The 13,663-nt window shown below is 40.3% G+C and overlaps 1 protein-coding gene across 1 annotated transcript; it reads right to left on the bottom strand.

Annotated features, from left to right (window-relative positions):
• Positions 1-8,278: 8,278 nt before the first annotated feature.
• LOC143010995 (SWI/SNF-related matrix-associated actin-dependent regulator of chromatin subfamily A member 2) lies at positions 8,279-13,663 on the bottom strand. Its single transcript, XM_076163637.1, has 6 exons — positions 13,568-13,663; positions 11,568-11,797; positions 10,887-10,992; positions 9,110-9,211; positions 8,740-8,884; positions 8,279-8,412 (listed from the first exon to the last, which is right to left on the bottom strand). Exons 1-6 carry the CDS (start codon positions 13,661-13,663, stop codon positions 8,279-8,281), a joined length of 813 nt encoding a protein of 270 aa, XP_076019752.1.

Here is a 13,663-nt window from a genome sequence, read left to right as displayed (position 1 = left end):
ACGTTCTAGATGACACTATACAGTGCCTTCTACAAAATGTCCCATAGGCACTTAGAAGGCAACCAAGTCTTCAGGAGAACTACTGATGAAGGGTCGAGGGCGACGGAAATCAGAATTACACTTGATTTCATGTTTGTAAATGTGTTTATTGTTCTTGGTGAATAACATCTGCAAGCTCCCCACCATTAACCACATGTTTCTTGTTGTAATGGTGTTGGTGAACAAACAGAAGAATAAAGACTATTTGTCAAATATACACAATGGACAATTACAGGATGATTTCGATGCCTTTTTGTATGCAGTAGAAATCCCTTTGGAAGTGGAATTCAACACATTATGCTACTCGCATGCCAGAAAAAGAAGGAAAGATGTAAAAGAAAGTTATTTTTCTTGAAGTTACTGACATTTTTATCATTGCTTTTCAATTATCCAGTGTGTGCTGCGAGGTTTTCGGATTCTCTCAGCTACCTGTGAGATTCACTGAATAGCATGGGGGTACGATCAAGCCTTTATAAAAAAAATGCAGCCAAACTTATTTTCCTCTCACGGCCATTTTTTTTGTACTCCAGAAACGTTTTGAATAATTCAGGAGGAATGAAAGGCTTCCTAGGTGATCTTTGCCAAGCAGAGATTTCGAGTGTAGAATACCGCATCTCTCCAGGGTGAAGTAGAGGCTCAAGGATGGCAATTGTGTCAGCTTTCGTCAGTCATAGGAGATGTAAGTAACGCTTCAGAGCCCTCAATGCATGGACAAAACCCTGTGATGTGCCTCTGCAGAGAAGGTCAGGGTCTTCTTGTCAAAAGCTTGCACGTGTCCTTCCTGTCAAGGTATCAAACCCCACTAGTGATTGTAGAGATCAGGGTGTGCAGAGGTGATCAAAAGCGAATAAGTTCCTACAGGATTGTCACCCTGTTAACATTGTATAATATGTTTCAGTTAAAACCAGGTGAGAGGGAAAAACTGCAATCTAACCTAACAACACTAGAGGAATGGTCGTTTCTATTTTGCCGTAAGGTGCATGAAAATTGAATGCTCAACATGGAAGGGTAAGATTTTTAATTGAATTTAAAAAACAAACAAAGACTGGCCTACATGTTGGTTAAAGCCTGAAATTGGAAATCAAGAATGAAACATTGAGAATGGACATTTTTTAATCACGAAACGTGTTGCCAGTGTTGTGTTTCAGAGTCACAATCCAATTAAACGGTTAACAAATCTCTCTGTCTCACACACAGTAAGATTATTGTCATTTGTATGTCATGCTGCAGGAGAACTCATATTGGTGTTGCCTGCACGGCTTTGAATAGATCCAGCATTTTAAGAACGTTTTTTAAAAATGGGTTATTGTGATATTGTCATGGAGGTCAAAATAAACAGTGATGACTGCTAAATGAGTTGTTTATGACCTTGAGCCTTGGTAACAAGGTTCTACCTGACCGTTTTTGAGATCCGGGGCTTTAAAGTTTCGCCGCTCCATCTACCTCATCCCAATTAAGATTCTCATCTTGTCATTTTGTGCGGTTTGTATAATTTTCCAGCCAAATTCCAGAGAGAACCTTTGCACTTATTACAATGAAAGTACTTACTTAACATATCTCAACATATACGTATGTGTTGCTTATTGAATATTTGTGTGAGTGTATATTCTGTTTCAAAAGATATATGTTGCTAAATAATTGTACAAAATAAAACGTGTTAGAATTTGGTGAACTCAATGTGAATCATGGAAGTTTGTTGTTATTATCATTATGATTCTTATCATACAGGACGCTGGCTTTCAAGTCTTTCAAATTGCTTTTTCTAGCAGCTCGGAAAATACGAGCAATAATCAAAATGGGAAAGACGTTTTTGTGTCTTCAAATATGAGTTAACTTTTACACTGATTTATTTTTCAGTGTGAACGAGTGTAATCAATATTGCTGACTATTTCCAGATAGAAAAGTAGGTAGTTATTATTCATACAGTCAATAGTACGTCTGCCCCAGACAGTGAAGGCTGTGCTACAAAAGAATGAATGGATGAATAGATGGATGGATCGAAAGATAACTGCTTTTGTAAAGGAGGGTGCCACAAAGAAGGGGACATAAGACCAAATGTGACCAAAGTCAAGATTATGCTCAGCAAATATCACAGCAACTTTTGTATCTTTGGTCTTTAGTGTGCATCTGCATCCTCTGAACACCACAATCATCTGCAAATTGCAAAAACGCCATAATATCCTCACATTGATTTTCACTATCTTGACAAGAACCGAAGGCATAAATGCAAATTGTGCAGCATAACGCTCGAGAGGAAAAGTTGTGGTATTCTCGACAACATCTGCATCTCCTGGGAATCATGATTATCCACAGAAGATTGCCTCAAAATCCAATTTTGAAATACTTTCACAATATCCGGCCAAGACCCAAACTGACAAATGGAGATTCTGGCCTGCAATGATAACAGTCTGAGTATTCTCCATATAATTCAACTCATCCTCTGGAGATCATGCACGTCTCTAAGAAATTCTTTAGCAATTTGTCCAGTCGCGGGCAACATATTGCACTTGGGACCTTTAAGGAAGAGGAACTCCTGAAGCACATTCAGTGCCTCCAGTCCCCCACAGCACCTACGCAAACAAGATCTTAGCCAAGAGAAAGTTGGAATGTGTCGGTGCCATTGCTGCTGGGGCCAAAGAGTGTGTGTGGGGGGGTGGGCGTCTGCCTCCCTTAAGGACTGATGGACAGACAGATCAGACACTCTGAAACCAAACTAAGACTTAGATCCAAGTACCCCTTCAATCAAAGCTAATTATTCACTATGAATCACTGCAGGTCACAGAGACTCACAGCCAATAATTTCCGTCACGTCGTCACCGCATTTTGGAACGAGACCCAAACTCTGTGTTAATGTGACATCCTTTTTTTTGCCAAATTCAAATTCAGGCATGACCTAATTATTCACTGGCATAACACAATGTGCAACTGCAACTAAATTTAGATGACACATGACACGATCAGCAAGAGGCACATGGGGAATCTATCCATCTATCTATCTATCTATCTATCTAACTATCTATCTATCTATCTATCTATCTATCTATCTATATATCTATCTATCTATCTATCTATCTATCTATCTATCTATCTATCTATCTATCTATCTATATATCTATCTATCTATCTATCTATCTACCTATCTACCTACCTACCTACCTACCTATCTGTTCTCTTCTTTCCTATTGTACATACTGTGTGTCTACCACGGTGTGTAGTGCCACAAGGTGACAAACAATTCCCCTAAAGGGTTAAATCATGTCCTGAATTGAAGTGTATAGTTTGAGAAACAATAGCAGCATACTACATTCCCTTTGTCTTTGCAACAACAAGCCAGAGGTGATGAACATTTTGTGATTCATAATTTACAGGACCCAGAGTCACACAGTAATCGAAGGTGAAGAGTGTAGAGCAGGACACACACTCCACACGTACATGCAATCTTGTCACCCAGTCTTAAACATTCATGAGGGAGAAGAATGTGGCCAAAGCTACACTTTGCATGGCGAAAGGTGGGCGCGAAATCAAAGTGCTGCCATACGTGCACAGCGCCGCGTTCATCTGGTCTTGTGTACGTGCTTGATGACTTTATTAAATGCCGGGTTTATTCAGCTCTGCTGCGTCCAAACCTAAAGCGCAGCAGAAGAGTTCAGGTCATCATTTTTCAGCACCTATAGATTCAGCACAATACAGTTCCCTTTTCCTCATTTCCTCCGTATGAAAACCTTCCTATACTATACTGGCAGTCGTAAAATGAGGATGTGTCTCTGAGGGTCAGGCAGATCTTCGCTGTGAAAAGCAACTATGGTGCTATCAATCTCGTAAGAGGGGAAAATTTGATTGAATTGGTGCAGAAAGAATATTCAGACAGAAAAAAAATATTCAATTCAATAAAATATTCACATTTTGTTCTTTCTTTTGTATGAATAATCTTAAAAGTAAATGCTGTTACTGTAGACTTTTGCGGTGTGCTGTGAATATGTGATTGTAAAATAACAATAAACTCTGGAATTTATTCAAAATGGCAAATGAGAATTTTTTCAAATTCTGAATAGGAACAACAACAACAACAGCAAAGATCCAGTTCTGGTGTAGGAAAAAATTGTCCTGATATTGAAACCTGTAACTGTGATGTGCTGCTTCTGTCTTTTGACTCATCTTGGCTGTGGTATGGTGGTGCTTGGTGTATATGTGTGTGTGTGTGTGTGTGTGTGTGTGTGTGTGTGTGTGTGTGTGTGTGTGTGTGTGCGGTGAGTCCGTCCTGTATTTAGTTGCTACAGATCTGGTCAGCCCAGTCAACATGAGTCAATGCAGGCAGGCTGTAATCTCAGAGTAGGATTCTATTCCTAGTGTGTACATAAATATTTTCTGTCCATCTGCTGAGATGCTTATCGGACCTTGATTGACAGTGAATGACGGTAACAAGGGTTCACAAAGTGTTAATCAAATGCAAAAGTAATGAGGAGTCAAATGAGTGAAGTGGAACGTTTGAAACTTTCTCCAGAACAAAATGCTCTCCCGGTGTCCCCCAAGCTTTGAGGTCCTCCAGATGGATATCTCACCTTTGTAGGATAAACAGCTTTGAAATGCTATAATGAACCGACGCTGATACATATCTGCTGTTTTTTTTTATTCTTGTTCTAGCAGAGACTATGTGACATGAAAGAGGCTTTTGTAAAAAATTGGAAATGGAAAGTTTTATGTAGATGTTGAGCGGTGAGGGAAAGTTACGTCAGGTGCTGATGATGTAAGGTGGAGGAATATGTAAATTCATATTTCACAATAAAACGGTTTCACAAGCGCTATTGTTGCCTGGTGATATGACAGACTTAAAACTCTCGCTGTTTGCAAAATGGAGTTTATACAGTTATGTGAATCAGTTCTGTATGGTTTGCTGTTTGGTCATCTCAATGTGTCAAACCTCATCCTGCCTCATATCCCTGTGTCATTTGTCAGGGTAATACTCACATGACACAAGCATGGCTGTGCAGTTTGTCTTCTCAAGATCTACCAAAGCGTCTGAGAAGCAATTCTCCACAAAAGTGAATCAATGTGTTCGGAAGTAAAAGAATTTCACCGAGTCATATTGACCAGTACATAATTACTTCTGACGTTGTGAGCAGTCAGCAAGAGATGTCATAGTTGGCAACTTAATTGCCTGTTCTTGGCTTGAATACAAAGGTTTCAAACCCCTGAGAAACTGCACATGAACTGAACTGATTGTTCAGTTGCAGCCGCTGTGTCTAATACAAATGAATGTGCAAAATATATTTCAATGCAGCAAACCAAGTCAGTAAAGTAAGAAGTAATTAGGAGGAAATCCTGAGCTTGGACGCTGACAGTTTGCCCATTATTCTCTGTATTCATTAATGACCTGCTGTTCCCTTACATTTCAACAGTGTAACACAAAACATTTTGTAACACAAAGTGTTAGCGTGAGACATGAGAAGCGCATGTGTGTTTAAGGTTATATATAAACCCACTTTCTGGCAGAACGGTTAGTACCATGGAAACAGCTCTTTGCCTCTCTGTGACATTGTGAATTCTTTGACTGGCTCAGTATTTGCTGGGATTCATTTGTTTTCAAATGACAAATGTAAAATGTCACATAAGTGATAAGTGATTGATAGTTGTTACATGCGGTCCTTCTCCTACTGACAGTGACATGAGGTCAAAGGCAATGAAGTAATACTAGAGATAATTTGTGAGAACCGTGATGGATGTGGTCTACGCAGACTATCTATCTATATTAAATCTCTGTCCTTTGGGTGAACAGAAAATGGATTGTCAGAGAGGATTGACAGATTAAAGTCACTTTATGGACCCACTAATCTCCAAAAGCCATTAGAGTGCCTACCTGCCCCCGTGTCTCTATCCTCGCTTTTCCATTAGGTTTTACGTGTTATTTTATGTGAGGTGATCATCAGGAAGACATACGTGCCACTTTGTTTCCCGTAGCCATTTACAGTAAGAGCCTTTTGCTTTTTGCTGTCCCACACTGAGGACGTTTCTGAATCTCTGAACGCCTGTGGGGAGCTTTTTACCTCCGACACTCCATATTTCATTAAACCAGCATATCTAAATACCGTCAATTGACTGATTTAGTTTTCATTACCACTTTCTTCCTGGGGACCTCGCCAAAGAATGCACTTTGACAGACTACGCTGATGGACGTGCAAATTAAGGCAGGGACGATGGTGATATGAAGAGGAGTGCTCTCATGTGATTTCTCATGATTGATGTGTATCTCGATTGTATGATAACTAGAAAGCCACCAGCTGGTTAACAATGTAGATAACATATCACCACTGGGCCAAACAAAGCTTTTGATTGGGTATTGTTGCATGACTGAAAGGTGCACACACCTCTCATTAGCATGTATCATGTTTGCTTTCATCACGTCACTTTTCATTGTTTACCCTTACAAGGAAACAGATTATGTCACAGACCCTTTATCATATACAAACCTTGCAATGCACTTTTGAATTGAAGTTATAAAACACAGAAATGCTGGATTTCTTAATTAATGTTTGTTTATAAAAGAGAATTTCCTCCAACTTTTCTTCTACTATACCTCAGTCTCACTTTTCGGAGATCTTTTTCATAAACGCTCATGCAGTGGAAAGGATAAATAAGATATCAGTCTTGTGGACTGCTGAAGATTGAAAATTGGAATTGGAAAATTCTTTATCTTTTCAAGAGTATGACTGAGATGGTAGCTTGGTTTGTTTGCACTGTGCCCTCATTGCTCAAATCCCTCCGGACCTTTCTGTGGGAGGTTGGTACGTTGTGTGTGTGTGTGTGTGTGTGTGTGTGTGTGTGTGGGTGGGTTTCCTCCAGGTGAAGTGGGAACTAAATTACCCTGCCTCCCACTCTGTGACCACTGGGACACACAGTCCATTTGAATTTGAACTGCTTTACATTATATATCACAGGAATCACGAACTATCATGAAAATTGTCACAGTTCGATGTTGTTGCAACAATTATGGATATAACCACAATTACAAGACCGGAGAACAACAGCTCTCTTGCACCACCTATTGGCCGATTGGCACAAATACATATATTACATACATACATATTTACATTACTCCTGTATGATCCTGCCAATTCACAAAATGCTTATTTCTCTGTGGATATTTGATGACTGGAAGCTGCAACTGCTTCTTTTTACAAATAAGACTGTAAAACCACACCAACACCCTGGTTGCAACATGAACGTTGTAAGAGTTGACACTTTCCTCAAGGTATTGGAGATGATTTTCATACTAAATGTAATTATGGGTGAGAAATAACATAAGGGGCTAAGGGATTTTGATCAAATTAATATTGAAATGGCTTGAAGAAAGAAATCAATCCATACTATTTGTCATCAGTTGACAGCTGCCGTTAAACCAAAGCTTAGATGTTATTCTGTACAAGTATTGAGCATTGAAATGTGGTTATAATAACACATTTTTGGTTGCATATACAGTCGTTTCTGCTCTGACTGAGACATAAAAACAGCCGGGTGGACTTTTTGATAAAATTTATTTCCCAAGTGTTTAAGTGACATATTTATCAAGGGATTGTCTCAACAACGACGTCTTCCATCCTCCCCAAGAACCAGGGGAGCGACAGAAAATCAGTTTTTACTTTTCTCGGACACAAACTATACAATATGTGAATATACTGTAGCACAAATGATATAAACGGTCAAATTGAGGAGACCCAAATGTATTCCATTAAGTATCAGAAACAGTGAAAAGGCATTCTCTCAGTACTAACACTGTATCATCTGACCTTTGTTTTATCAAAGCATTATCATCTCATTGCTTCATTAGTTGAGCCCTGAACACGTTTACATTGTCTTCATCATGTGCTGTTCTGGAAGATCCAACTGCAGAAGGTATATATCATGCTCCATTATATATAAAGGCATTTTATACAATCATACTATATTGATTAAAAACAGTCAGTGATACTTGTTTGGACGTTATATCTGAAGAAGCACTCACAGGGACTAAGGCCAATTAAAAAGAAACAATAAATACTGTTAAAAAGCTGCAAAAATGAAAAGAACAGCACAACGAGGAGCAAGACATGAGAGCTTCTGCGAATTCATCAGACTGAACACTTTGTTCACAGAAGTACCTCTCAGTGTGACCCCGTCCATTAATTTGAATGACCTTTCTTTTGCTGAAAAGGGGATGTGACAGAACAGATGCGAACCAGAATACAAAAATAAAAGCCCCTTCAGTTCAGCCTTCATCTTTTGTAGTGTTGTCCTCTAGATCCTCGTCACTGTCTAAAACACTGTGGAGCCTCTTGGCCATTGTGTTTCTGCTTCTGGCTTCCTTATTTCCCTTTTTCAGCTGTACCGGTAACGGAGTCACTGGTCAGAAACAAAGAAATAATATTATTAGTAATGGTTTTGATAATGTTGGTGATTAATGTTCCTGGAATGCATAGTATTATTAGAAAAGCACTGAACAGGTTAATGAAACTTAATGGAAGGGAAGGGCATGATCCAGGTCCAAGAATATATAGGTATATATATATATGTGTATATATATATGTGTGTGTGTGTGTGTGTGTGTGTGTGTGTGTGTGTGTGTCTGTCTGTCTGATCACCAGGTGTTTACCACAGTATTGTTTGTCCCTGTCTCCCTTTTTCTTTATTTAGTCTATAACCTGATGATGTTTTTGTTTCATCTCTCACCTGCTGATGGAACAAATTGGTCTTCAGCTCCACCACCATTATCACTGTGACTGGTGCTAACCGCCTCTTTCTGTTCTTCATCCGTGACAATTCTCTGCCTCGCGCTCTCAAAAACAGACTTAATAACAATTGAATCCTCATAAATCTGCAGTGATAAACAGAGACACGCGCTCACAAATTCTAGTAAATACACAGACACTAACATGTTCAGATTCACACACACACGCACGCACGCACGCACGCACGCACGCACGCACGCACGCACGCACGCACGCACGCACGCACGCCAACAACAACAACTCCGGATTTGACAAGGTGTGTGCAGAAAGAACAATTGTTGCAAATTATGCTTTCAAATGAAAAAATTCACCTGTGATCCCTCCAGATTAAAAGTCTGAGCGTTGTGACACAGGAGGATAATGTCCTTTTCCAAATCCCCCACACTTCTGTACTTGTGATTACGCACACGTTCCTGAAAACAAAAGTTCAACATTGTTGCCCAAATCTGGATATTGTGTTCATATGAACCATCTTCATAAAAGAATTGATTGTTATTGTTTGACAGGAAATGCAAGACAAAGGCAGTCACAGAAAAGGAAGTGCCAAGAACTATGGAAATATGCAAATATGGATTTCAAAATCGTCCTCTATAATCCTCTGTCACTCAGGAAATGTGATCATTGTTGCACATTGTTGCACATTGTTGCAATGTTGCTTCATAAGGTAACATGCAAAACCTAGTCAACCTATTAAGATGCTTATTTCTTTTTAAATCTGATAGTGGTTCATATTAAGCAGAAGAGGCTCTTCCGAGTGTCATGTCAAGTCAAGTCTACTTTATGTCTATAGCCCAATATCATATCTAATGTCTCAAAGGGGTTTTACAGGCCAACAACAAAGCCCAAGGCTCTATAGGACAACAACGAAAAACTCAAGAGGAACCCTCAATGTATAAGAGAAAAACGAAGAAATCTCAGGAGAGGCAATTCCAAGGGAGATCCCCCCTCAAAGAATACTCCTCCTCATACATTTTTTTCAGAAAATGAAGGTTGGCCTTTGACAGCTGCTGTCACTTGTCTCTGTAGGCTGTGGGTGTGAAAATGATGCATTTCATTTAATGCATTTCAATTTCAAGTCACTTCCAGTGACTCACTGACTGCATGTCTTGTACATCAAAAATACTTATTTAATTTAAAGTAAGAATACTGCAATACAATCACTAATTAGGATATGCAAAAGACATTTTCACCAAATGAGGCAAACAGCGGGAAAGTGAAATCAGTTTGGCAACGGCTACTTTGATCATTTCAATGCACATATGTTTATTTCATATGTCGCCGTCAAACACTGAAAGGATTTGGGCATTTCATGTTTGCCACTTTATTTCGTCTTTACATGCGGTTTACCCTAAATTGCTAAATTTCCAAACGCATTCGAAGGCACCATTGTCTTGCTCACTGCTGCCTTCAGTGAATGTAGGATCCTTGGCTTTCTTACTCTCTGCTTCTGGATCAGTATGTTACCAGTCGCTCACTTTGTTATAACTGTGTTTTGGAGAAAGCTGAACACGTACTTTAACATGTTAATGATATTTGGACAGAGACGAGGGTGAGCAAATATTTTATCTTGTTCAACTTTTTTCAATATCATTTGAGCCGCTGTTTAAAAACAAACAAACATTTGTTACCTTTTCATTACTTAAGCACACAAAGTTGTGCAGCTAGCTCGCGAGCTAAAACTGCACATGTCCTCATGGCTCGTTCATGTGATGTTTGTTGAGGTTTCTGAGGCGTATGACCTTACTAACCCTCATCTACTGTTGCTTATTTGATGGTAATCTTAGTTTCCACGTCACATTCCGTGTGTTAAGTTGTTTGGTAGATAAAATCAATTACAATCAATACATAATCAGCATGCACGACACCAAAGCACTAATAATGGTACACCTGTTATCTAAACACAATTTATCTATTTTTATTGAATTACAATTTAAGATTATTATAGAATGTTGTATATAAAATTATTATTATTGTTGTTGTTATTATATACATTTTAAATGAATGTCCTTTGTACGTGAATGTCTGAATGTGAATTAGATTTTGAAATTATAAATAAGATTTGTTGTGAAAGTGTGTAGTGATACATACCCTGATCCTTCTGAAGTCCACAGGTTTTCGGATCAGTTCATAGTACTCCGGCACCTCCTTCTTGGATGGAAGCTGCACAAAACCTTTACTGATCTGTCGACCCAGCCTGCAAGCACAAGGTACGGGTAACTCTTAGATCAAAACCCAGCCCAGAAGTCACCACAATGTCTAAAACATGTCCAGACTTCATTATTTAATATTCTCATTATGTTGAAATTGCCAAATCAGATATTTTGACAGATTGGTCAACAACATTTTGCATATTTGACTGAGCACTGAGCATCTCCGACTACAGTTGTTGTTTTTTTCTCCCAGATAAAGATACATAGTAAGTCACGCTACCCCTCCCCTCTCTGACGTCACACTTTCAGCTGTGGGCATTCTGCGTAGTTTAATACCGAGAATCACACCCCGGCTTTCATTTTTATCAGTATAGCAGAATATCTATCGTCTGGAAGGAATATGGCTTAGAACTCCAGCTGTCTTGCCTTCCTAATGTCCAGCTCGAAAGTGCCCCCATCTAGCAGACAACCTGCAGTATCACAGCAAGTTTACGTGGTGGGAAAAACACAACCCTAATATCAAATATGGTGATTGACTGCTTTTGGTGGAAACAAAACTTGATTTTTAGTCTCTCATCCGTCTATATGCAGCAGTTATGCACACCCAACGCTGCCGTACCCGTCCTTGTAGTTGATAACCATATCCACCAGTGTGTTCAGCTGTCTGGTAAGTTGAGGTGGATTGGGAGGTAGTTTCTCAGCAGGTGGACGTCCTCGCTTCCTTTTGACCTTTTCCCCTGTTTCCTGAACAGTCTGGGGCTCTTTGTCTCCCTGGTGATCACTTTTGCGTTTCTTCAAACTGATGTCTGCCTCCATGTCCTCCAAGGAACCGTTGTGTCCTTCCTTGGGCTGCGAGGGGGGGAGGGGGGGAGAGGAATGTTCAAGATAGCAAACCAGATGAAACAAGTGGAAAGAGGCTTCGGGCGGTGGCATAGTGAAATTAAGTTATACACACAGATCCTGTGGCGTTGTTTTTATTCTGTCTGAATTTCATCACTTCGAGGACAACATCAAGTGGAGAAGGATGAGTGACTGAGGGAGTCATTGATTTCTTGTCAAGACTATTTCCATTCATTTGAATTCTTCCTCTGAATTTCACCGTGAGTTAATTGCTGTACGTCGTAGATTGATCAGTCATCACAAAACCCCCAAATCTGAAGTACTTGGAACCGCCCGGCCTATCAGTCAAATTGAAACACTCAAATTGCCGTCTGATGAGCAATGTTTATTCAACATTGAAGGGTCTGTTTTTGTTTTTGAAGTGCGGAGAGTTTATTTATATATTTGTGTGTGTGGTATTCAAATTTGCATAGAGGGAAACGATGCCAAATGCTTGTGTTGTCTCTGCAAATTTAGGCCAGATTGATGTTTTTTCTTCCCGGGGGCTGTGTTCTCACACGATTAGGAAATGTTATTTTACAAGGAACACATGCCAAAAACACACCGTAAAGTCAACACAGTTCATTTATCCTCATTTTCCCAGCTTTGTCTTCACCCTCATCCACACCAATGAGGCGTTATGGTGACGTTTTGCTGTGTGGTCACTTTGGCGAGTTATTTTAAATCATGGCATTGATCCTTTTCAAACATCTGCAACAACCGCTTGTATTTTCAACAAAGGCAATTACAGAGGCCGGAAACATGAACATGCATGCGGTCGGCGATGGCGACAGCAGCTTCGGCTGGAGAGAAGAGGGAGGAAATACAAGGGACATGCTGGCCAGTCTGAACGGAATACTGATGCATAAATCAAACAGACACATAAACCAGCACTCACATCACACAACAGACCGTGCACTTGTGAAAACCATGGTGTCCAGGGGTAAAAGCCAGCTGAAATGTTTAATTCAACACATCTCAGCATCTGTCTACAAACATGTGAAAGCAGCAGCTGAACATGAGCGTGCATTCTAATTATCGATGACAAAACAATCGGTGATTCTCCTAATTGTGAAGCAGCATATGACCAATACTGAAATGAGTCTCAGCGGTCCACCGAATGGACACATTAAATATTAGGTGCATGCTTTGGGAGGGATGAAAGACAAATGTTTGCGAGAGAGAATTGAGTTACAGAAGACAACGGCATAACAGAGGTAACAAAAGAAATCCCGCTCATCATCGCACGGATCAAACACAAGCTTTGAAAGCCCCACTGGTGTCTCTAAGGGACTGCAGTCATTCCAGTGGAATACAGAGGGATAGAGGGTAATCCTCAAAGACATACAACACTGCTGAAAGCTGCCTGATTGAGTGTGTGTGTGTGCCGAGCGTAAGGGTGTTAGTGTGTGCATGTGCTGCTCCATGCCTGTGCTATCTCATAACAAGCCTGCCTCTTCCCTGACTCGTCTGGCTAAGATTCCCTCTCATCTGTTCGAACACACACCTACACACTCCCTCTCCCCTTCTCACTCACACAGTCACACACACACGCACAAACACAAATAGACACACAATAGGACTCCTGCTCTTTCCCTCGCGCACCCACACACACACACACACACATACACACGCACACAGACGCGCGCGCGTTTTATCCATCTCTTCCTCTGTTCCCATGCGATGTAGCCTGGCTGAATCCTGTGCCGGAGAGGAAAAGACATGGAGGAGGATATTTACCTGACTGCAATCCGCAGGCTGGCTATCAGGATCGGCTGCAGCTGGGGGGGAGAGAATTAGCAAACCAGCATAGCGGCGAGCTGCTAGTCTCTTCAT

This window comes from Genypterus blacodes, unplaced genomic scaffold (genome assembly GCF_046128005.1).
Source record: "Genypterus blacodes isolate CSIRO-AG114 ecotype Tasmania unplaced genomic scaffold, CSIRO-AGI_Gbla_v1 ptg000133l_1, whole genome shotgun sequence".
In the NCBI taxonomy this organism is placed as follows: Eukaryota; Metazoa; Chordata; class Actinopteri; order Ophidiiformes; family Ophidiidae; genus Genypterus; species Genypterus blacodes.
This window is presented reverse-complemented; position numbering and strand designations above follow the sequence as displayed.

Coding starts and splice junctions, on each gene's coding strand:
- LOC143010995 (XM_076163637.1), bottom strand. CDS start 13,663: ATGAAGAGACTAGCAGCTCGCCGCTATGCTGGTTTGCTAATTCTCTCC. Junction 11,798..13,567: donor AGCCTGCGGATTGCAGTCAG/GTAAATATCCTC, acceptor CCCCCCTCGCAG/CCCAAGGAAGGACACAACGG. Junction 10,993..11,567: donor GTTATCAACTACAAGGACGG/GTACGGCAGCGT, acceptor TTGTGCTTGCAG/GCTGGGTCGACAGATCAGTA.